At 43.1% G+C, this 25,904-nt stretch overlaps 1 protein-coding gene across 1 annotated transcript in view; it reads right to left on the bottom strand.

Moving 5' to 3' along the window:
- tmem132e (transmembrane protein 132E) overlaps window positions 1–25,904 on the bottom strand; it is a 295,863-nt gene that overhangs the window by 59,346 nt on the left and 210,613 nt on the right. The window contains exon 6 of the mRNA XM_084319694.1: window positions 388–593. Within this exon, the coding sequence (XP_084175820.1) occupies window positions 388–593 (206 nt within the window). The remainder of the gene's footprint in view (window positions 1–387; window positions 594–25,904) is intronic.

Consider the following 25,904-nt stretch of genomic DNA (forward strand, 5'->3'; position numbering starts at 1 on the left):
TCTACACAGGTATCATATAGAGACTCTATATCTACACAGGTATCATGTAGAGACTCTATATCTACACAGGTATCATGTAGAGACTCTATATCTACACAGGTATCATATAGAGACTATATATCTACACAGGTATCATGTAGATACTCTATATCTACACAGGTATCATATAGAGACTATATATCTACACAGGTATCATGTAGATACTCTATATCTACACAGGTATCACATAGAGACTCTATATCTACACAGGTATCACATAGAGACTCTATATCTACACAGGTATTACATAGAGTCTCTATATCTACACAGGTATCATGTAGAGTCTCATCATCATCATCATCATCATCATCATCATCATCATCATCATCACGTCTCCCTGGGCCTCACCTCCGGTCAGGCAGAATGGGCACCCTCCAGCCCTTGATGAAGCTGAGGTTGCTGTCGGAGAGCTCCACCTGCAGCGGGAGCTTGGGCACCCAGACCGTCAGCTCCAGCGGGGCACTCAGGTGCTCGTAGCTGAAGATCACCCGGGCGTTCATGGAGCCGCGTGTCTCCTTCCCGTTGACGAAGACATAGTCACAGTTCATGGACACCTGGAAGAGACGAGTCAGAGGGGACGTCTGTGTCAGTGGTGTACAACAAGCCTGGTGGTTGGGGAGAGGGTCACGGGACGATCTTTTCTGTTTTCACAGACAAACAGTGTACATCATCATGTTTGTAATCTTTGGTAAAGCTCCTAAAGCTCTAAAGCTCCTCCTCCAATGAACCATCAAGTGAAATAGCCTGAAAATGGGAGCTGATCATCATTCCTTGGTGTCAAAATGTCACAATTATTTTCATGCCGGACCATGTTGGGGGTTGCAAAAAGGCATTCTTCTGTTTTTAGCGGGTCACACATACATTTTTTTGAGAAGCACTGGTATTTATGATAGTGGTCATGTCTGCAGCAGAATACATGATGTCATATCTGCTGGGGTATGGATGCAGGTGTCAACCCCAGGCTTCGCCCAGCTGTTCCCCAGCACCACCTGTATCTGTTAGCATCACAAGAAGAGGACGAGTCCCAGCCCCAACGTTCTCATGGAGACAGCGTGATTTGTCTCCCAGGGGTTAACCCTTTCACTACCACACAGAGACTTACCGTCTGTAGTGTGGTAATGAAAGGGTTAACCTTCTGTAGTGTGGTTGTGATAGGGTTAACCGTTTGTCGTGTGGCAGTGAAAGGGTTAACCTTCTGTATTGTCGCAGTAATGGAGTAATGGAGAAACCACGATGACGCTGACCCATCCTCCCATGAATATAAATCAGTGGCAATCTTATGCAAGATGTTCGCTCTCCTGTACGATCCTGACTGTGACTTGTGATATAGCGAGTCCCAGGTAAGTCCCAAGTCTTTACACTCCTCCAGAGTTAAGCCCTAAGTCAAGACGGGTCTCAAGCAAGACCCCTGTCAGAAACGTTGGTTTTCGAGTTCTAAACACGTTTGCATGCATTCTTTACAAATGTAATGTAATTTCAAACTGTTAAAGTCAACAGAGTAATAGTAATAGTATATTGTTAAATGTTTATAAAAATGTAGATGATTCTGCACTGAGACACAACTTCCTTCTCTGCTCGCACAACTTGATTGGCAGCTGACGGATTGATCCAAAGTGAACTGTAATCAGGTAAATTAAGTTGATTTGTTTTTCATGGCATATAGTTAATTTTCTTTTTACATTTTGCGCTTGGTATCAATTTGGGTAAGTCAAAGTCGAGTTGGCAGTCTTTTATGATTTTGTTGCGTCTGAAGTCTTCTGAAAATGTGTGACTTAAGTCCGAGTCATGTGACTTGAGTCAACACCTCTGATAAAAGTGGTATTATCAATGCAAGAGCAACACACGTGACTTTCCCTCCAACGCACCCGCACAACAATTTTGGACGTGCAAATACCCCCCGGGCTGTAAACGCCACAGCGGATTATAAATGCAGAGAAAATATGGGGAATAATGTATTTCACAGATTTGATTAATATTTGAATGTGGTCTGTGTGTTCTCTTGTGTCACCATAAACATTGGTTTTAATGTTTTAATGTGCTGCAAAGGTACTGCATTTAGTCAGTTAGCATTTTTCATCTGTGAAGCTCACTGTAAATAAAACTTACTGAAGTTTATTACCCAATGAATCTGCACCTCTTACTGAGTGGAAGAATTGGCTGTGCAGTGTAGCCTGCTCTTTAAAGGCCCAACCCATGATCTTTTTTACCATACCATCAATGTTGGGTATATTCACACACATTCTTATAGAGTTTGATTTGTATAAAATACTCTGAACGTTATTAATCCATGTTTAATCACAATATTAGATATCTTACAAGCATGTAAACAAACCTCTGAATACAATGAATAATTAAATACCGACATTTGCACGTTGTCTAGTGTTAGTCCTACAGTGTGAAAATACATATCATTGGAACCGCTCTTTTGGCAGTGGGGCTGCATATTAATTTACGTCTGGATAACTGATTGGGCCTTTAAAAGGCTGAACAAATCAAGCCAATACCATGTTGCCCGCAATTCCACCGCCACCTGCCCTGCCCACCCTGGGCATAATGATCTAACGACAATTACCGTATGTACACACCACACGTATGCTACACCAACAAAATAATAATTTGCGTGACGTAAAAAGATGAAAGCGCCAGGTGTGGCCACATGTTGTTCGCCCCCTTCACCAATGCCAAGCTGAATTATCATAAATACTTGTCCCCCCTCCTTTTAAGACTGAATTATTAACTGCGATAGATCTTTGGTTTTATTTTTCTTTGGGGATCCCGCAGAAGATTTATCTGCCAGGGGGAGTGAGTTGACACAGTAATCAGAGAAGCTAATCTCCTGCAAATGGAGGTCGGCCCGGCTAGTCTTCTCAGCGCTGAGGGATTCATCATAACCGCGGAGTGAGAGGGGACCGCGGGTAATAAAAACCCCCACTTCCAATGCGGACAGGCTGGATGCGATGGGGTGTGGCGCTAGGGGTGGAGAGAGACTCCGTCGAGATGACAAACCCTCTTCCTCCGGTACGACTAATGCATTTTCAGAGGACTTATTGCGATTAATTTTGGCAAACTAACTGAGTCTTCATTTTTCTGAGCCCCCTTCTGTGTGGCAATGCATTAATTTGTGATTTCATCAGTAAGAACCTGAAATGAAACCAGAGAGAGAGAGGGGGGGGGGTTCACACAGTGACTTAGGTGATTAATGAGAGCATGGTACTGGAGGTCAGTGGTGGTGGGAGTACCTGTCAGCTACAATCTTACCCGTCCTTACACCAAATACACCCCCCTGACATAATATACAGAATCGAATAGACACACACAAGCGCACACATACTGTGTGTACACACATTCTGTGCTCTGCTTTGGCTCCTGTGGCTGTTGCCACTGATAAACTTGGCCATCTAATTGCAAGTCAGAAGCTGTTAGTGCCTATGGGTGTCAGAGTGGGCCTCTGGGTCCCGCCCTGCTGTAGAGGTTTTCATACACCAGGCTGCTGCTAATGCACTGTGGCATCCTCCGTGGTGCCAGCAGATTGCCTGGGTGGAGTCAACATCACCAATATCTGCTTTGGGTCATGTAATAATAGACTACAGGTCACTGTTAAATAGAATACAAGTCACTGTAGAACACACTACTAGTCACTGTAGAATAGAATACAAGTCACTGTTGAACACACTACAAGTCACTGTTGAACACACTACAAGTCATTGTAGAATATAAGTCCATATGGGCTATTTTAAAGGAATAGTCCACATTTCTAGGAGGCCTGTCTGATTCCCCACACACTGGGAGTAATTTAAATCTATCCAAAAAGCACTGGGACCAGTGTTATGGTTTTTCAGATATTGGAAGCAGAAAACTGTAGCCCCCGTGTGACTTCCACTTAGAACCGTACGTATTCCCCTGTTGCCATTGGGACACAAATTGTGTTGTAAGAAGTAGTGTTGTCTCCCAGTGCGGATTAACCTCTGTGAGAACATTGGGGTTGTGACCCACCCATCCTTTAATTCCACACTAGCAACTTCATTAGTTCCTATAGGTACTTATTCATGATTGTTTTCCCCCTTAAGTAGAGTAGTAATGTTTGATGTGCCTATGCGGCTTTTGCATGCTCTCTAACAGCACATCGCAACCTTTATGAACAAACCTAATGCTACTGCAACTCACTCGGAAACCCTAGGCAAGGCACAGACACCACTGCAAATCATTCAGACACCCTAGGCAAGGCAAATACACTGCTGCAACTCATTCAGACACCCTTAAGTAAGGAGCATACATTATTGGAGGTCATCCACAGCAGAGATGGGGACTGACGTCTGAGAGTTAGACTCGAGTCGCACTTAAGTCACACACACACACACACACACACACACATGTGACTTGAGACTTGGACTCATGCTCAAAAGACTTGAGACTCAACCTCGACATTTGGTGCCCGCGGGAACAATCTGGGAAAACCAACACTTTTTCTGTTCCAGCTGAGAATCGACTTTTCAGGTTCCAAACCAATTATTTACGGTCTGAACGCGCCGGCCGGTTCAAGATTGCCATGACTATAAAAACGGTTGGGTAACTATAACCATCCAAGTTCTGCTGCCACCATCTGCTGGCTAAGAGAAAGACGACGTCAATCATTAACATTGGCTATCGGTAGGTTACAAATGTATTGTTGACCGCGTCATTCGTTGGAGACTCGTTGGACTCGTTGGAGACTGTATGCAAACAATATAACATTACGTTTTCTTCGCTGAGGGCTCAGGTTACACTGTGTTTCATGCATTGCTGTTGGGCGGGTTTACACTGTGTTTCATGCATTGCTGTTGGGCGGGTTTACACTGTGTTTCATGCATTGCTGTTGGGCGTTTTTCTTTTTCTTTTCTTCTTTATTATTATTATTATTACGTTTTTTCTTATTTAATCTGTGGATTGTTTGTTTCTTTGTATATGGTATAAATTATTATTTTGTGTAAATTAGGTTGTACGCCGACCATCAAGTAATACTTAGTTTAGGAATAGGGGGCAGGTAACTATAAGAATTATTCTTCTTCCTGCTTATAATAATGCAGGACCTCTTTAGGGGGGTCTTTATTCGGCATGCAACGAACTGGACATGCAATTGGAGCGGCACACACACACCGGGATACACACACACACACATGCATTGTCTTTCCTCAGTCGCCGATGCGATTGAGTCTCTGCGCTTGACCCATCCCGTCGTCCTTCCCCCCATGGGCAGCCGGGAGCAGATAGGCCGTCAACGTGAGCCGCGCCCCGGGGACCAATCCAAGTGCTCCTGTCCGTCTTCGTCAAGGACACCACAGCGTTAGCGATCTGTTGTTGTGCATGTTTTTCCATTGGGTTTATCTTATCGGGGGGGAAACCCTTCCAAGCACGGGGAGAACATGCAAACTTCACACAGAAAGGCCTGGGAGATACCCCACCTGGGTACCTGGCATCATGGAAACCTGGTCCCCAAGCAGGAATCGAACCCTGGACCTTCTTGCTGTGAGGCGACAGTGTTAACCACTACACCACTGTGCCGCTCCTTTTGCCCATGGTATGGTATTTATGATTTTGTATGAAAACTCTATGATTGTATTGCTTCCATGTGGCAAATACAACTCTGAATCGGAATCGGAATGTGCAACATAAATGAGTATTGTCTTTTGGTGAAGTGCCCCTTTAAAACAAGTTTCAAGATGTTGTATCTAGTTAAACAAGCTAAATGATCTGCCAATGTAGTACATTTTCCTCTTACAGTAGGTCCTCGCCTTTCTCTCCAGTCTCCAGGAGGTGTAGCCTATTATGTTTCCTGCAGGAAGAAGGTAAGATGTCATGGTGCTTGATATTGACCTCGAAGTGCTTTCTATGACATTCCTTTTCTGTGACATCCTTAGAGAGCATGCTGCACCCAGGAGCAAGGAACATATGGTTTTGATGGAAATAGGCGAGGTAACAGCAGGGGGGGGGCTGCTTCAAAGAGCTCTGTGTGTGTTTGTATGAGTATGAACACACGGCATATTGGAAATGTATCCAACAAAGCCAGATGCATCCATATTAGGAGGTTAAAAGTTAAAAGTTTCCGAAATCAAGGTTTGAGTTTGGTTTAGGAGTTGGCTCCTATTACAGCACATAATGGTTAGTGAGGGTTATGAGGGTTATGACGAGGCTTAACTCAAATGAAGGTTAACTCATTTGGATGTAGAAGCACCACAATGAGTCCACAAAGTTGGTCATAGACCAACTCCAAAAATGTCACTTGATGACACGACAAATTCAAGTCTTGATGCTCCGATTTCCAACGTAGGGACAGTTTTATGTATTGATTTAACTGGCTAAGATGATCACAATGTAGGTTCTGTTTTAGAGTGGAATTTTGCTTCAACATCAAGAGTCTGATAACAAGCTTTTAGTTAAAAATTTTAGCATTTATTGCTTTTCATGGTCAGACATGACCGACGGATGAGAAGAGGATGAGCGGGAGAAGAGGCGGGGAAGACATGCGACAAATGTCACCGGGAGGCCTATTGCTTATTAACAGCGAAGCGGAGCGGAGCGGCAGAGCTTGCGGCATTATTTAGCCGTAAACCGCCATTATTCTCATTCGAAGCTTAGCTCACCTGGCAGCGTGGCGGTCCTGCGGTCCTGCGGTCCTGCGGTCCGTTGGTTTCAATCCCATCAATTTTTTGTATTTTTTTTTTTTAACGTGTATTCTTTCGCCGGTTAAGGTTAGGCATGGTTAAGGTTAAGGTTAAGCTTAGGCATTGTTTCGGAGTTGGTTAAGGTTAGAAAGGTTAAGTTTAGGCGCTGTTAAGGAGCTGGTTAAGGTTAGAGTTTGTCTTAGAGAATGGCAATATTCTTTCTATGGTTAAGGTTAAGGTTAGGCATGGTTAAGGTTAAGGTTAAGGTTAGGCATTGTTTCGGAGTTGGTTAAGGTTAGAAAGGTTAAGTTTAGGCGCTGTTAAGGAGCTGGTTAAGGTTAGCGTTTGTCTTAGAGAATGGCAATAGACAGCCTATTTCCGCACTGCCGCTCTCTCGCGCTGCCGCGGTCACATGGTCACATTGTCACATTCTTGCACTCCTCCGCTGTTAAAAAGCAACATGCCACCGGGAGCGGGAAGCGAAGCAGTGTGTGCAGGGACATACTGGCAACCACCAACCACCCAGAAAGGGCACCAACTCTTTTAAAATTTTACGGCAGAGTAGTATTGAAGTGAGCTAATGGATTTCCATCTGTGATAATTTTTTTAAGTGTGTGAGTGAATGGGTGAATGTGAGGAACAAAATTGTAAAGCGCTTGGGATAAAAGTGCTATATAAATGCACCATTTAACAGATTCTGATCATCACAGTTTCACTGTTTTCAACCCACCTACAGTATAACCAGTGTAGCTATATTCTGGACTAAGTCATATCTAGAGTAACAACAAAAGTCTTCTCAGATGGGGGTTCCCTCCAAGACAAAATCCTATTGAATTGGGGTCCGCAGATTGATTGATTCATTGAAAACTTTATTAACAGATTGCAGAATGGGTACAATACAGTACAGCTCAATACACACAATTGTTAAGGGAATGCAGACCAGAGAAAGACTTTCGTCTTGTTTACATCAGGGTCCCCCATTTTCAATTAAGGAATGTAGCCTAATGCGTTCAATCAATTGGAGGGTCCTTGACATGAGAAAGCTTGAGAACCACTGGTTTTGGGCACTAGTTCAGAAACCCTTTTTAATGTCAAGGACCCCAAGATTGATACACATTAAGCCGCAAACTCACATTCGATTTCAAGATTGTGATTAACTCCACAATCTTCAGCAATAGTCACTCAGAGTCTGTCATTTGGTTAACCTTGCTAAATTAAAGGAGAACACAGCTGATTTAGAACACTGAAACATGTGTTTTACTGGCCTTTCAGAAGTACTATAGGATGATAATCGGAAAGTTTGATTTGGTTCCAGGGATCTGTAGGCCCGCTGGATATTCGTCAGCCCCAGTCACATCACAGATGTGAAATAATTATACAAATATAGGTGGATCGGATCTACTATGCAAGCAGCTCACGCGACCTCTGACCTCTGGCTCTGGAGCCGAGTCTGACCTTCTGCTCCTCATCACAGTACTTCATGAAGGTAAGTAAAATACACTTAAATGTTGAAGGCTTTGCCTCGTTTTTGTTTTGTCCAAAATCTTGTTTAATGTCCTTTTCTTTTTAAATAACAACTATATACGGTAGATGCTCCTTGCGGTTAGGCCAGAGTTGGAAGCCTCCAGATTAACAAGCTTAAACAAGCTGTTCAGATGGTAAATGGGCTGCATTTATATACCGCTTATATCCAAACACGCTTTACAACTTATGCCTCACATTCACTCACACATTCACACACCGACGGCAGAGGCAACCCTGCAAGGTGCCAACCTGCTTATCGGGAGCAGTTTTAGGGGTTAAATGTCTTGCTCAAGGACACTTCGACACGCTGCCGCAATCGACGACTGCTACTACTTCCTGAGCCCACTGTCGCCCAACTGATTTTAGTTTGTGTCACAAGGGGCACAAGTAATTAATTCACTTTAATGAATCAATTAGCTATGCTTTTTGGAGCCAGGAACACTGCCTACCTAATGTACTTCACAGTTTGTAAACGTTTTTGACTCGTGCGTGTGGGGTAGCCAGGCTAGTGTTTAACATCCATTAAACACAAAAATAAACTCTACAAACATTATCTTAAGAAGCCTAGTATAAATAATAGAAACAAATACAATCTATATAGAAATAAACTCACTCATCTAATAAGGAAAAGCAAATGTGATCATTATACTGATCAGGTAATAGCATCTCAGGGTGATTAAAAAAGGACATGGTCAGTTCTAAATAAAGTACTAAACAGGGACAAAAAAGCATCAGTGCTCCCTGACCCTGCAAACATGTCACAGCAGGATCTCTCTGATAAATTCAATACCTACTTTGCATCCATTGGTGAAGACCTGGCGAATAAAATTAGCCATCCCGGGGGTGTGTCTTTTAAACAGTATTTATCAGGTAACTATATTAACTCTTTTTTCATGAAACCAACTGACCATGTTGAACTATTCAACATTATCATGAAGATGAAGGACACTCGCACAGCCGGTGCTGATGGAATATGCAGCAAAATCCTAATAGCCATAGCCACTATTATAGTCAGACCACTCGCTCACTGTATTAATTTGTCCTTACTGTAATACTACATGGTGTAGTGCCAAAAAACATCAAAATTGGGAGAATAATACCCATATATAAATCAGGTGACAAAAATAGTATTAATAATTACCGTCCAATATCCGTGTTACCAGCTCTATCCAAAGTCTATGAGAGAGTTGTGTACAATAGATTAAGCGAATACACCACCAAGCTAGATATACTCACCAATTCACAATACGGCTTCAGGAAAAAGAGAACTACAAACATGGCAATATTAGACCTCATAGAAAAAATACATGCCATTGATCAGGGTGATTGTGGGGTGGGCGTTTTCCTGGATCTATCAAAGGCTTTTGACACCATTGACTTCACCATTCTACTTGGGAAACTACACCATTATGGCATAAGGGGTCTGGCTCTCAACTGGTTCAGTAGCTATTTACATGGTAGGCAACAGTACGTCGATATAAAAAATCACAAATCAATAAAAATGGACATCAAATATGGGGTCCCCCAGGGGTCAATTCTAGGGCCTTTACTATTTATTCTCTATATAAATGACTTTGTCAACTCATCTGTACTTCTGCACAAAGTAATATTCGCTGATGACACTAATTTGTTTCTGTCACATAAAAATCCACTCGAGCTACAAGATCTACTCAATACAGAACTACAAAAAGTGGACACCTCGTTCAAATGCAACAAATTATCACTAAATCTCAGCAAAACAAATTTCATTGTCTTCCACTCAAATTGGATGCGCACACATCACAGGTGCATACAAATAAATGGAAAGGAGCTGTCAAGAGTGGTGTCCCCAAATTTCCTGGGGGTCATCATCGATGAGTCACTCAACTTCAAATGCCACATAAAATATCTACAAACAAAACTGTCCAAATATGTTGGCTTATTCTGCAAAATACGTCATTTTCTGCCCTTGCCTGCCCTTCTCACTTTATACAAAACCCTGTTTGAACCCCTCATTAATTACTGTAATGTCATATGGTGCAACACATACCCCAGCCATCTCAAGAAACTAGAAAGCTTACAAAAGAGGGTACTACGAGTGCTGTCATGGTCCGGGTATAGAGCGCCCTCAAAGCCTCTGTTCCATCGCTTTGGTCTCCTGAGGCTCGCTGAATTTAACATTCATCAAAACGCATCAATTATGTATCAAGTTGTCAACAACATGAATCACAGACTGTCTGAGCTTGTCCCAGTCTGCCAACCACTGCACATCCACAACACAAGAAATAAGCATCTTATATCTGGCAAGAGGAGAAGGCTCAATTGTGCTAGCCTAAGCATAGCATGCAGGGGTCCACAGATCTGGAACAAGCTTGATGAAAATCTAAAAATGACTAATACCTTTAAAACCTTTAAAAAATCACTGAAAGAGGAACTGCTAAAATCATATCTCTAATTAAAATTACAACTTAGGAATAAAATTGTCTGTATTATGTATCTCTGTTATATGTCAGTTAGTAGGTAGGTGTGTAAACCTATACCCACGTTGTATTTTTTGTTTTGTTTTGTTTTCTGTTATTGTTTTGTTGTTTATATTCTGTTTGTATCTGTGTTCAGGCTCCCTCCAAAAGCTTTAAATAGCTTCTTGGGAGACCTGGCACATGCACACAATTTGCGACATTGTTATCACATGAGGATACTCACATGTAAATGTATCGTGTGTGTGTGTGAATAAATTCATTCATTCATTCATTCATTCATTCATTCATTCATTCATTCATTCATTCATTCATTCATTCATTCATTCATTCATTCATTCAAGGAAGGAATCAATCAATTGTCCAAAATGTCCAATACAAGGGAGGTGCTGGAAAATAAATTATTACAATTCAGGTTGCAAGCAAGTACGTACAGGATACACCGGAGACAGGCTGAATATATTGAAGAGCAGGGGAAATAAATTACAGGAACTCAGGAAAAGGCTGACAGCCGGGCTGACAAACCTAAACTAAAGTATAGCAAACTGAAAACTAGCTAATGGGAAAAACTCATGGAGGCTAGTAAAGGCAAGAAACACGATAAACAGTACACTACAAACAAACTGAGAACACCTGGGTGATAACGGACGAGGTGGTGATGACACAGACTTAACACAGAACTACAAGAAATAAAATAACTACAACTACGGTAAACTACAGGAAACACAATACATATAACTGAACCAATACAGTGAAACAAGATACATAGAACAACTAAGCCAAACCAGTGAGAGAGAGGGGGGGGGGTATTAGGGCTGTCTCCGACGAATGATTTGGATAGTCGACTTTGATTGGCCAAAATTGGCAGATAGTCGACTAATAGTCGACTACCCCCCTGAATTGTTTTCATTCCATTTGGGCTATGGTGGGTGCTTAATGTCTGAAGGAGTAGACTGAAGGCTCCTTGTCCTTTGCTAAAGCATGCAATTGGTCCACTGATGGATACATCTTTATATTGTCTACTCTAGTGTGTTCATTAGATGGGTGAAATCCTCTTTCAGTGCCTTCAGTGTTTTCTTTCTTTTACTTGCTGGTATGCGCGCCATTAGTGTTAGCCACGCTTCCAGGCCTCTTTGCTTTTGGAAAGAATGATAAAAATAAAAAAATTAAATAAAATAATAATATATATATATATATATATATTTTATCATTTGACTAAGAGGTTGGCAGTCGACTACAGCTCCTTTCGATCGATTAGTCGACTATTCGACTAATCGGGGTCAGCCCTAATATATATATATATATATATATATATATATATATATATATATATAATATATATGTAACTGACCGCCAAGGGTAAAGATGCCCATCATCTTTACTGTCAGTAAGCTTTGATTTGCGTTGGTCTAGATCAGGGGTCGCCAATTAGATTTGCCCACGGGCCAGATTTTCCCCAAGCCGTTGCTTCGCGGGCCAGGATCAAAAACAATGGCTAATTTAATATACTGATATTGAAAAAAGACAAACGTTTTTCTCTGGTCTGCATCCCCCCAACAACCGTGTGCACTGCGCCGCACTGCACTGCACCCACTCTGCAATCCGCCAAACAAAGTTCTCACTCATCCATTCATTCATGAACAGCTCTCAGCTGTTGCAGATCCCCTTAACAATTGTGTGTATTGCGCCGTACTGTATTGTACCCATTCTGCAATCTGTTAAATAAAGTTTTCATTCATTCATTCATGAACAGCAGATCAGCTGTTGCAGATCACCGCGGCGGGTGATGAACAGATCAGAAGACAGAATGCATGAAAACACGACTCACCATACCTTGTTTGTTGTTCAGTCCTCCAAAATCCCTGCTAATGTTTGAAACATGTCACATATCCACTCGCCGCCCTCCAATTCCAGATTGGCGTTGAATGCAGCTACTTTATCTGCCAACTTTAACACAGTTGTAATAACAACCATTTCCTCGTTGTTGTTGTCGCCACATATTATGCAGAGAGGACGTCGGCTCGGCACGCAAGAATCACCGACCTGTTGCAATAAACCCGTATTTTAAGTATGGCTCCTGTTTATTAAAAGAAGCGTTATATTTCCCTGTTGCATTTCCCTATCCAAAGATGTTTGTTTTGTTTTTTAACACATTTGTTACTCGCTCCATCTCGAACGCGGAAGTGAAAGTTCGTTAGGGACTATTCCATTGGTTCTCCCAGTCCACGTGACCATTTCTAGCATTTCAATTGGCTATAGTGCTATTGATGACTACCGGTAGATAGATACAGCTTCACAATAAAAGACACCCTGGCGTCCCGAGTGAATATTTCCTGCGCGTAAAATAAATATCATATTCTCAAAATAATCTGACGGGCCAGAAATTATTGCTGGCGGGCCAATGTCGGCCCGCGGGCCGCCTATTGCCGATCCCTGGTCTAGATGATCAATTTCTCTGTATTGGCTCAGAATACTGAGCCCTCTATTTATCTATTTAAGAAAATAATATTTCGGAGCCACTTGTGCACTTTCATTTAGTGTCCACATGGGGGCAGAGCTCGTCTTCCTTTAGTATAAAGTCACAGCTTCCTGTGTGACCAAGGCGGAAGTAATTCAGAGATAACGACGGAGCAGGCAGCGAATATGTATGATAGAAGGACCTTACTCCAGTTAAATTAACTACCCTTGGTAAAGCGGAATAAGGTATGTCGAACACTCAAATGTATTATTATTATTACTGTTGTTGAAGATATGTTGTTGTATATTTATGTGTGTAACCGCCAAACATTTATAAACATATAAAGTGGTGCACTCACGAAGTAGATTCTAATCAAAGGCACCTGCTGCCGGACAAGTAACGTTATTATATATCATTGTTTTTCCCTGAGTGCCTTTGTTATGGACGAGTTCACCTTTTAAATATCTTTGAATGCAATTGTTTGTTTGAACACTTTGGTATAATAATGAACAACATGTGAACAATATTGAAATGTGAAATATATAACTAATTGTATGTTTGTGTTTGACTGTCCTATGCAGTTTTCACGGTGCAAACGGGGTGCAAACGGAGCAAATGATGCAACCGTCACTACCTGTACAAACACGGTGCAACGACACAACTACAAAAGAAAAGCTACAGTACTGCTAAGCTGAAATGCAAAAGAAAAAAGAGAAAATAAATAAAAGCATCTGTACGAAACATAACCGCATCTTTATTTCAACACCAAGCCGGGGGGCAGTTACAGTGAAAACTTACCCAACTCTGAAGAGTGAAAACGTACCGACCAGTGGTGAGTGAAAACTTACCGACCAGTGGTGAGTGAAAACTTACCGACCAGTGGTGAGTGAAAACTTACCAACCAGTGGTGAGTGAAAACTTACCGACCAGTGGTGAGCGAAGACTTACCCGTACTCTGAAGATGATCAACAGTGAGTAAAACCCATACTCTGAAGATGATAAACAGTGAGTAAACCCATACTCTGAAGATGATAAACAGTGAGTAAAAACCCATACTCTGAAGAGGATAAATGTATTATGAAACCTCATTCTGAAGTGGATAAATGTGAAATAGACCTTACTCTGAAGAAGATGGATGTATTATGAAGACTTTATTCTGAAGTGGATAAATGTACAATGAAGACCATACTCCAAAGAAAATGCATGTATGTTGAAGACCTCACTCTGAAGAAAATGCATGTACAATGAAGACCATACTCTGAAGAAAATGCATGTACAATGAAGACCATACTCTGAAGAAAATGCATGTACAATGAAGACCTCACTCTGAAGAAAATACATGTACAATGAAGACCATACTCTGAAGAGAACACATGTATGTTGAGGACCCTACTAAAGAAAATACATGTATGAAGAGAAGGAAGAATGAGCCTACTGAGTTAACCTTATGCTGTCTGGTATCCATCCCAGCAAACCCACGGACGTGTGGCAACTCCTGTATATCTAATTAACCCTATGCTGTCTGGTATCCATCCCAGCAATACCACGGATGTGTGGCAACTCCTGTATATCTAATTAACCCTATGCTGTCTGGTATCCATCCCAGCAATACCACGGATGTGTGGCAACTCCTGTATATCTAATTAACCCTATGCTGTCTGGTATCCATCCCAGCAATACCACGGATGTGTGGCAACTCCTGTATATCTAATTAACCCTATGCTGTCTGGTATCCATCCCAGCAAACCCACGGATGTGTGGCAACTCCTGTATATCTAATTAACCCTATGCTGTCTGGTATCCATCCCAGCAAACCCACGGACGTGTGGCAACTTCTGTATATCTAATTACCCTCATGCTGTCTGGTATCCATCCCAGCAATACCACGGACGTGTGGCAACTCCTGTATGTTTAATGAATATTATGCTGTCTGATATCCATCCCAGCAAGTGGAACTCTTAAATACCATCTAGTTATTTGATATTTTGAGTGTATGTGATCAAGCACAATGTCGGCCCAAGAAGACGAAGCTGGCAACCTCTTGGAGTTGGAACAGAACAGAACGGGTGCTCGCCAAAGAACTCTAACCGAGAAAGGAAAAGAAAACCGTGAAGTGGAGGATAAGAGGAATGAGAAAGCTTTTAACAAAGCTTATCAGAAGTGGAAGAAGATAGCCAAGGAAGCAAGAGGGAAGCTAAGAACCTTCTGTCCAGCAGAAGAACTTGAAAGACTAAAACAAGACATTCAAGCAAGTTGTGACTTAGTAAGAAGTTTATATGAGTCCATTTTACGTAACCATGCCACGACTCCTGAGATCGCAAATAAAATGGACGCCTGTATTCAGCTGACGACAGACACCCAAGAGCTTGTGTGTAAGCAGCTGGAAACAAAAGAGGAAGATTTTAATGAAAGACTTGAGAAGGAGAGGGTGAGAATAGCTCTGAACAAAGAAGAGTACAGATCTGTATATGGTCACACAAATACTGAAACAATTCACTCTCAACGTTCCAAGGCATCAAACAGGCGGAGGGAAGCTGAACTCGCAGCTAAAGTGGAAGAGGTAAAGGCCATCCAAGTGATCCAGGCTCAGCAAACCAGTCTCCTCCAACTAGAGGGGGAAGAGGCAGCCATGCTGATGGAAATGGAGAAGGTGAAGGTACAGAGTCGACGTAAGCTGGAGGAGGAGAGGATGAAGTTACAGCAGCTACAAGCAGAGAAGGAAGTCCAGGTAGCAGCAGCCCGAGTGAGGGCATACAGTTCGGGAAGTGATCTAGACAACGAAGAAGAAAAAGTCACTGACCATGAAATAAATACTGCTCACCAAAATCCTGAATATAGTGCTCCGCTACATCCTACAGCATTCCAACGTCAAGCATCTCCCAGCGCGACGGCAAACCAAGAGGCCTTCAGTCTAGCCGAAGCAATCACAAGTGCATTAAGCATGAATCGCCTACCTACACCAGAACCAACAATATTCAACGGTGACCCTATGAAATTTGTTGATTGGAAGATGACCTTCATGACCCTGATACACCGAAAGCCTCTCCCAACAAGTGATAAGATGTTTTATCTGAAAATGTACCTTACTGGAGAAGCTCGTAAGTCTGTGGAAGGATTCTTTTACAGAGACTCCGAAGAAGCATATAAAGGTGCCTGGAGAGTGTTGGAAGAGAGGTATGGAAACCCCTTCATTATACAAAGGGCGTTCAGAGACAAGCTAATGAGATGGCCTAAGATAAACACAAACGATCCTCTGGCGCTCCGAGAGTTTGCAGACTTCCTACAGGGATGCACAGAGGCAATTCCACATGTCCGAGGACTGGACATCTTGAACGACTGTGAAGAGAACCACAAACTGCTCAAGAAACTACCTGAGTGGATTGTGCGAAGATGGAGCAGGATCATCGTAGAAGAGCTAGATAAATCTGGAAGCTATCCAAGTCTTGCACACTTTTCAAAGTTTCTGAACAAAGAGGCACGAATAGCTTGTAACCCCATCGCTACCCCACTACTGTTGAACTCCAGAGCCTCAGACGAGAGGTTTTCCAAGAGAGCCAGAGCGTTGAATACAAGCACTCACATAAAGAGCAACATCGTGGAGACACAGTATTCACCCTATAGAGCCAGACCACCTTGCCCAATCTGCAAGAATGAGAATCATGGCATTGCTACATGCACTAACTTCGCATCAAGGTCTATAGAGGATAAGAGAACGTACATCTACCAAAATCACCTCTGCTTTGGATGTCTAAAGAAGGGACACTCCAGCAAGGACTGTAAACGGCGACATACCTGCAACACCTGCAACCGTCGTCATCCAACGTGTCTGCACGAAGAGAGGTCACAAGCACCAGAGACAACCCAGAGTGGCACATCTACTGCAAACTACCGGGGCCAAGAAGTCCGCAGAGTCGTGTCTCACACTACAACCCGATGTGCTTCTGCGACCTCAAGCATTGTCCCAGTCCTTGTGTCTTCAGTTCAAGAGCCACAGATAACGGTGCTCACTTACGCACTACTCGACACACAGAGTGATACAACGTTTATCTTAGAGGACCTGCTTAAGGAGTTAAGTGTGGAAAGTCAACCTGTGAAGCTGAGACTCAGTACAATGACTGCTGTAAATACAGTTATAACCAGCAAGAGTGTCAGCGGCCTACAAATCAGAGGACTCCATTCTGCAAACAACATCAGAGTGCCACAAGCCTACACTCGTAGCTTCATCCCAGTAGACAAATCCTACATTCCTACTGGTAAAACAGCGCTACAGTGGCCTCACCTCAAGCATGTCGTAAACAAGTTACCATCACTTCTAGACTGTGAAGTGGGTATGTTAATAGGATGCGATTGTCCCTCAGCGCTAGCTCCACTCGAAGTCATCACAGGCTGTGAAAACGAACCTTTTGCACAGAGGACAGAGCTTGGCTGGAGCATAATAGGCTCATCTAACCCTCATCTGGACTGACAAGGGAGCCAGAGCTTTGTACATAGAGTGTCAGTAAAAGAAATACCAGCCCCGTCTACAACAGATGTCCTTAAAGTACTTGAGTCGGACTTCTCTGAAAGGAACTACGAGGACAAGTACGTGTCTCAAGAAGATGTTCACTTCATACAATTCCTCAGCGAGAACATCAGACAGAAAGAAGATGGACACTACAAGATGCCTCTACCTTTCAAGGGTAGCAGCCCACCATCCCTACCAAACAACAAGAGACTAGCTACAGTCCGCCTCCAGTCTCTAAAGAAGAAGCTAAAGACGGATAAAGAGTATCACGAACGCTATAAGGCTTTCATGAAAGACATCATCGAGAAAGGTGACGCAGAACTTGACCATACCACTTCATATGGAGAGACCGCTTGGTACCTTCCTCATCACGGCATTTACCACCCTCAAAAGCCTGGCAGGCTACGGGTCGTGTTTGACTGCTCAGCAAAATTCTGTGCAGTTTCCCTAAATGACTGTCTATTGACCGGTCCCGACTTAATCAACTCCCTAATAGGAGTTCTATGCCGCTTCAGAAAGGAAGACGTGGCCATAATCTGCGACGTGGGAAGAATGTTCCACCAGTTCTTCGTCCACCCTGACTCTCGAAAATACCTCAAGTTCCTGTGGTGGAGAGAAGGTGATTTGGAAACGGAACCACAGGAATACAGGATGGCAGTTCACCTCTTTGGAGCTGCTTCGTCTCCTGGATGTGCCAATTTTGGCCTAAGGTACATGGCACACCAACATAGAGAAGACTACCCAGCAGCCTCAGCCTTCATTGAGAAGAACTTCTACGTTGATGATGGGTTAGCCAGCGTTTCATCAGTCGAAGAGGCCAAGAAACTGATCATCGAGGCACAAAAATTGTGCAAACGAGGAGGCCTACGCCTCCACAAATTCAACTCTAACCACAAAGACGTCCTCGACTGTGTGAAACCCTCAGAAAGAGCAACAATCACTGACCCTCTCGAACTTAAGCTGGAAGCAACCCCAACTGAGCATGCACTTGGCCTTCAGTGGTCTATAGACAACGACACCTTCAGCTTCAATGTCAACATGAAAGACCAGCCTTCAACCCGTCGAGGAATCCTCTCCATCGTCGCCTCTCTTTATGACCCACTCGGGTTTGTTGCCCCATTCACCCTAAGCGGAAAACGCATACTCCAAGAACTATGCCGCAGAGGCATAAGATGGGACGATCCACTGCCAGATGACTTAAAGCCACGGTGGGAGGAATGGAAGATCGGGCTACATAACTTAAAGGAATTCACAATCCCTAGATGCTATCACCCACATGACTTCGGCAACATCATCAAGACGGAACTGCATCACTTTGCCGATGCCAGCAGCATGGGGTATGGCGCTTGTTCCTACCTCAGGTACAAAAATGACAAAAATACAGTACACTCCAGTCTTGTGATGGCCAAAGCAAGAGTAGCACCCACAAAGGTCTCAAGCATCCCACGACTAGAGCTCTCAGCGGCAGTGGTCGCAACCAAATTAAGTGTGTTGCTGAAAAGAGAACTGCAGATGAAGATCGATGAAGAATTCTTCTGGACAGATTCACAAGTAGTTCTGGGCTACATCAATAATGAGGCAAGAAGGTTCCATGTGTTCGTCGCGAACAGAGTCCAACTGATAAGAGAAAACACTGACCCAAGTAAATGGCACTATATCGAAACAGCAGAGAACCCGGCAGATCATGCCTCCAGAGGCCTTCAGGCATCTCACATTCCTTCAACAAACTGGATGTCAGGTCCTACATTTCTCTGGGAGCAAGAAGTACATCCCAAACTGAATCCCTTCGCAGACCTACTCGTAGGCGATCCTGAGGTTAAGGCTGTCCAAGCTTTCACAACCAAAGTTAACAGTTGTACAGACATTCTAATTCGCCTAAATCAGATCTCTTCATGGTCAAAGATCCTGAAAGTAGTTGCAAGAATCAAGAGGCTGGGATCGGGAAAAGTACACAACACCGAACTGGTGACAGTCGAAGAACGAGAAAGAGCTGCCAAAATAGTGATCAAGCTTGTCCAGCAGCAAGCCTTCTCTCAGGAAATTAAGAGATGCCAGGAAGGAGATGCTCTTCCAAGTTCAAGTGCTCTTCATTCCCTTGATCCAATTAAGAAATGTGCTGAACGCCACTATCGCTCTGTGTCCAGGCAGACTTGATGACGCCTCTCTTAGAACACTCTTCTATGAAGCTACAGCTATTGTAAACAGCCGACCACTGACAGTAGATGGTATCAACGATCCTATGGCGCTAGAACCCTTAACACCAAACCATCTCGTCATGATGAAGTCTAAAATCGCTCTTCCACCCCCTGGGAGATTTGTTAAAGAGGACATGTATGCAACCAAGAGATGGCGCAGAGTCCAGTACCTAATCGAACAATTCTGGAGCCGCTGGAAGAAGGAATACCTCCTGAACATTTCTACACGCCAGAAGTGGCACGTACCACGGCGTAACCTCAAGGTGAACGACATAGTCATCCTCAAGGACAGTAACCTGTGTCGGGTCGTCGAAGCCACTCCAGAGAGCGACGGTCTAGTACGTCGAGTAAAAATACAGACTGGGGAGCGAAAAGATCACTCTACCAGACCTTCAGTCCTCGAGCGACCGATCCAGAAATTGGTAATTAGTATAGAAACGCTTGAATTGTATTATTTTGATGCTATGTGAAATCTAAAAGGAAATCCTGTATGACTAAATTAATTGTTTTGTGCTTATCCGTCATAGCAGGATTTGGTGGGAGTGTAACTGACCGCCAAGGGTAAAGATGCCTATCATCTTTACTGTCAGTAAGCTTTGATTTCCGTTGGTCTAGATGATCAATTTCTCTGTATTGGCTCAGAATACTGAGCCCTCTATTTATCTATTTAAGAAAATAATATTTCGGAGCCACTTGTGCACTTTCATTTAGTGTCCACATGGGGGCAGAGCTCGTCTTCCTTTAGTATAAAGTCACAGCTTCCTGTGTGACCAAGGCGGAAGTAATTCAGAGATAACGACGGAGCAGGCAGCGAATATGTATGATAGAAGGACCTTACTCCAGTTAAATTAACTACCCTTGGTAAAGCGGAATAAGGTATGTCGAACACTCAAATGTATTATTATTATTACTGTTGTTGAAGATATGTTGTTGTATATTTATGTGTGTAACCGCCAAACATTTATAAACATATAAAGTGGTGCACTCACGAAGTAGATTCTAATCAAAGGCACCTGCTGCCGGACAAGTAACGTTATTATATATCATTGTTTTTCCCTGAGTGCCTTTGTTATGGAAGACGAGTTCACCTTTTAAATATCTTTGAATGCAATTGTTTGTTTGAACACTTTGGTATAATAATGAACAACATGTGAACAATATTGAAATGTGAAATATATAACTAATTGTATGTTTGTGTTTGACTGTCCTATGCAGTTTTCACGGTGCAAACGGGGTGCAAACGGAGCAAATGATGCAACCGTCACTACCTGTACAAACACGGTGCAACGACACAACTACCAAAGAAAAGCTACAGTACTGCTAAGCTGAAATGCAAAAGAAAAAAGAGAAAATAAATAAAAGCATCTGTACGAAACATAACCGCATCTTTATTTCAACACCAAGCCGGGGGGCAGTTACAATATATATATATATATATATATATATATATATATAATTAGTAATTACATTATTCCATGAACGGCATATGGTAGCTGATGAAAAGCTAGAATCTGTTCCCTTTCAAAAAGGTATCATGGTAGTTTAACAGTCATTTCAGTTTTACCACATGGTACTGGTCATTGTATGAATACATTTAAAATGGTAAAAGTCATACCGGTATATCGCCATGGTTACGCCTTTTTCATTTAAATAATACCATGGATGTTATAATCAAATGTATACCATGACACTGATGGTAATATCATGGTATTTGTGTGTTTTATTCACTACCATGATACTTTTGTTGTATGGGTGTGTTTGTGAATACACCTGCTACAGAAGCGGTCGTATGGGTGTGTTTGTGAATACACCCAGTGTGGAAGCATATTTTCTACAGATGGTGGTGTTGCTAAACATTCTGCAATGTGTCACTGATGAGTTCATTTAGCTCTATTAGATTAGATGGGATGCTCTGCCTCACACACACAGAATCAATAACATCTGCATGAAGCCTGCCGCCTGCGGAGCACGCTGAAGACGCGGCGGCAAAACACAGTCCACTCATCTTCACTGATGTCTCAGGAATGTCAAATAATATCCACTTATCTTCACTGATGTCTCTGGAATGTCAAGTAATCGAGTGATTGGTTCCTTTGTTATTCTTTTTATTACCCAGGGACAATCAACATTTTCAGTGTCCACTATCAATGTACATGCGCTGGGGTTTGCTGATGAGCTCATTTTCATCCTTCCTTACTCCATGCTTAACATGCATTTTTAAAGTGGAATCATCTATTAAAAAGAGAGGAAAAAGATAGACCACTTATCGGTTACTCATTCACACCGTATAATTCAACCTCCTGCCTTCCAGCATTCAAATTAGCCTGGACAGCACTCCACTCTGGGCCGTCATTATCTATAATTACCAGCGATCTTTGGATGATCTCTCATTACTTGCACAGCACAATCGCAGGGGCCGCAGATGTAAACCAGCTCATACTGTGGCATATCTGGTGCAATAAATATCTACTGGGCCTTGACACTGTCAAATAAAATGAAATGAATTAAACGCATCACGACACAGGTGTTCTCTGGTGTGTTTAGCTCACTTCCACATGTCCCCCACAGGGCCCCAGGTCTCTTCGACTGCGGTGTTGTTGTGACAAACTGTGAATGTGTGTCCACCCTGGCGTAGGAGACCGGTGCGGAGGCCTCTATTCATTCAGGCGTATGCGCAGGAAGGGATGGAGTCCACTGGCAGAGCTCTGACACGAGTCCTTATCTCTCCGTCCTCGTACGGTCGATGTGACACACATGGTTTGGGGGGGGGGGGGAGTCGGGGCAGCTCTGTGGGGGTCTGGTAACGGGGCGGGGGGTTCGTTTTCCACTAAAGCAGGACATACGCTCCTGGGATGACGTCTTTAGAATCCATTTAGAATTCAACTCAACACCCATACGTATGTATTAGAGACTTTAGAATTGACCCATTAGACCGGTCCCTTGGTCCATTAGACCACTAATAGACTTATACGACGTCTCCTTACCGTGAGTTACAGTGAACCTTGTTTTAAAGGGCGAGTTCAGAGTTTTGGACCTCCAGCCCTGTTTTTTTCTTCTTACCAATGAGGTTGTTTATCCGTTGTGAGTCCTTTCTCGGCGCGATCCATGCCGCTCTTCATACCGAGGTACCTGCAGCTCCGCCTAGTTAGCCATAAGCCCAGTGGGACCCAGTGCTCCAGTCTGTCCGAGCCCCGACATAAACACGGAACCCTACTCCCTGCGTTCATGTCAGGGCTCGTACAGGATGAAGCGTGGCCCCATTAACTAGCAAGAGCTGCGTGTGTCCAGTATAAAGAAGAGCATGACATGTGCTTAGAAAGGACTCAACAGCAACTTAGAAAGGATCAAGGACCTCCTCGGTGAGTAGAAACTGGACCCTTATTATTGACCCTTTCAAATAACATTGTGCATCTATGCAGACGGACAGTCAGCAGTACTTTGCCTTTCATAGTCCTGGGCCCTCATTTATCAATAATGCGTAGAAAGTGTTCTTTTTTCGTTCCTAAGCACGGAATTTAGAATGTCTCTACGCACAGAAAAATCTGGATTTATCAAACGTGCGTACACAGGTCCTACCCACACCTGCAAGTACTCCGTGTTGATAAATACCACTTGTTCTATGCTCCGCGCTCATGCACGATTTTAAGTATTTGCATACAGAACTGCCCCTAATTAACCATATATGATAATGAAACATGAAATGTGAAAAAATTTACTAAGCCGAGCGAACTATAAGAAACTTCACTGAAAGAGTGAGATTGATCACGGAGGTCTAACCAACAAATTGAACGTATACAGCTCCGTTGTGAACTATCTTATTTGGAAACATGACACACAGAATAATAGTATTTAGCTTTTTATTTTAAAACAATATTTAATCATATGATTATAGATATTTTTAGAGAATAAATAAATCCAATGAAGTTGTCAATTTCACAGACAACTCCGCTGAGGAGGAGGGAGCATGCAGACTATCTTCGGTGCGCCGGGAGCCAAGGATGTTGACTTACCCAGTCCTACAGAACCAGCAAATTGACAGAAATACATGACAAGCTGACCCGACATTAAGCACTGTAATGTGCGGAGCGCACCCCGTGAGAAGTATTCCTATAATGCTATAAACCATGCTGAATTCATTTGGAAAGACCTATTCCAAATGCTATTTATAGTGTTTGACAATAATTACACTAATGTCGCTATTTTACAATGAACCATAATTAATTACGCGTCATACCGAACACGTCATGTTGAAACTAATGCATGGAAGCTAATCCCGTCTGTTGAAGTTTTCATATTCTACCGCTTGGTGACGTAGATATACGCACAATCTCAAGCACACGTTCAAATTGATAAATCCCACACTTTGCTTAGAAATGATCGTACGCACGGTTTACATTGATAAATGAGGGCCCAGGCATACCGTCTCTTTGATCAGCTCTTTGATCACCAAACACATTGGATCAGAACGCACACAGAGCCATTGTTTTATTTTGACACCGGTACACTAGTATGCGGACACAAGGTACGAGCCGAGAGGAACATTGAGTTGTGCCTGCGGTGGAGATGTATGCTGAGGTCTGCTATCATTTTAGTCTATGGATGCTGTGTCGGGGACATGACAAGGGTTTATAGGGTTAATAACTGTAACTGTTAAGAACCTGTTAAGAACAGATGGTGGAGGTAAACGGAACCCTATCCCCCCTATACGATACTGAGCTGTGGTGTTCCACAAGGAAGCATACATGCAAATGACATGTCGTCAGCTTGTGACTGCAACTTGTTCCTGTTTGCGGATGACTCAGCCCTGCTGGTCTCTGACAAGAACAAGTTACAGGTTGAAAAAACCCTCAGCTCGGAACTCGGCAGAATCTGCACCAGGCTCGCTGATAACAGACTATCATTACACCTGGGTAAAACAGAGTCCATTCTCTTCGGTTCAAATAACAAACTCAGCAAGACCGACGGCTTCTCAGTTACAGTGGGTGACAATATTGTCACAAGGAAAGATGAAATTACATACCTGGGTTCCATCCTAGAGGCAAATCTTTCCTGTGACAAAATGGCATCCAATGTAATCAAAAAAGTCAACCAACAAACTAGATTCTTGTACCGGATCTCCTCTCTGGTAAACAAGAATACCCTGAAGACTCTGGCAGGAGCACTCATTCAAGGGTACTACGACTATGCCTGCACTTCATGGTACCAAAGCACCTCAAAGGCGCTAAAAACAAAATTACAAACATCACAGAACAAACTGGTCAGACTACTGCTTGACCTTACTCCTAGAACCCACCTCACCCCTGCCCACTTTGACAACCTAGGATGGCTTAGAGTAGACGACAGAGTACAGCAACTTGCAATGGGCCTGGTCTACAAGATACACTACACCACCCATGTACATGTCAAAATACTTCCCAAAGGTCAGTGAATACCACGACCACAACACCAGAGGGAGCTCCACAAATCATGTCAAACCCAGATTCGGCTCAAACAAGGGACTAAACACGTTTCGCAATTATGCCACATCAATGTGGAACGCCCTACCCACAGCTGTAAAGGAATGCGAATCACTACCCACTTTCAAAACCACTCTCAAAGAGCACCTACAGGAGACTGCAATTCGAAACTGGGCCCTGTAAATGTCCAAACCCAACTCCCTCCAATGTACAGTCCACCCCCACACCCTACCCCCAACAGTACTGTCTACCTGTATGTCATGTATGTCATATATGTTATGATGAATTGAAAATGGGGGACCCTGATGTAAACAAGACGAAAGTCTTTCTCTGGTCTGCATCCCCTTAACAATTGTGTGTATTGAGCTGTACTGTATTGTACCCATTCTGCAATCTGTTAATACAGTTTTCAATCAATCACTCAAGACTTTTGACACCTGTGGAAGAGGCTGAGTTAAATTGAGCAGGGTGGACCAGGCGGTGAAACCCTCTCTCTCTCTCTCTCTCTCTCTCTCTCTCTCTCTCTCTCTCTCTCTCTCTCTCTCTCTCTCTCTCTCTCTCTCTCTCTCTCTCTCTCTCTCTCTCTCTCTCTCCCTCTCTCTCCCTCTCTCTCCCTCTCTCTCCCTCTCCCTCT

Source organism: Notolepis coatsorum (genome assembly GCF_963971535.1).
Source record: "Notolepis coatsorum genome assembly, chromosome: 8".
NCBI lineage: Eukaryota > Metazoa > Chordata > Actinopteri > Aulopiformes > Paralepididae > Notolepis > Notolepis coatsorum.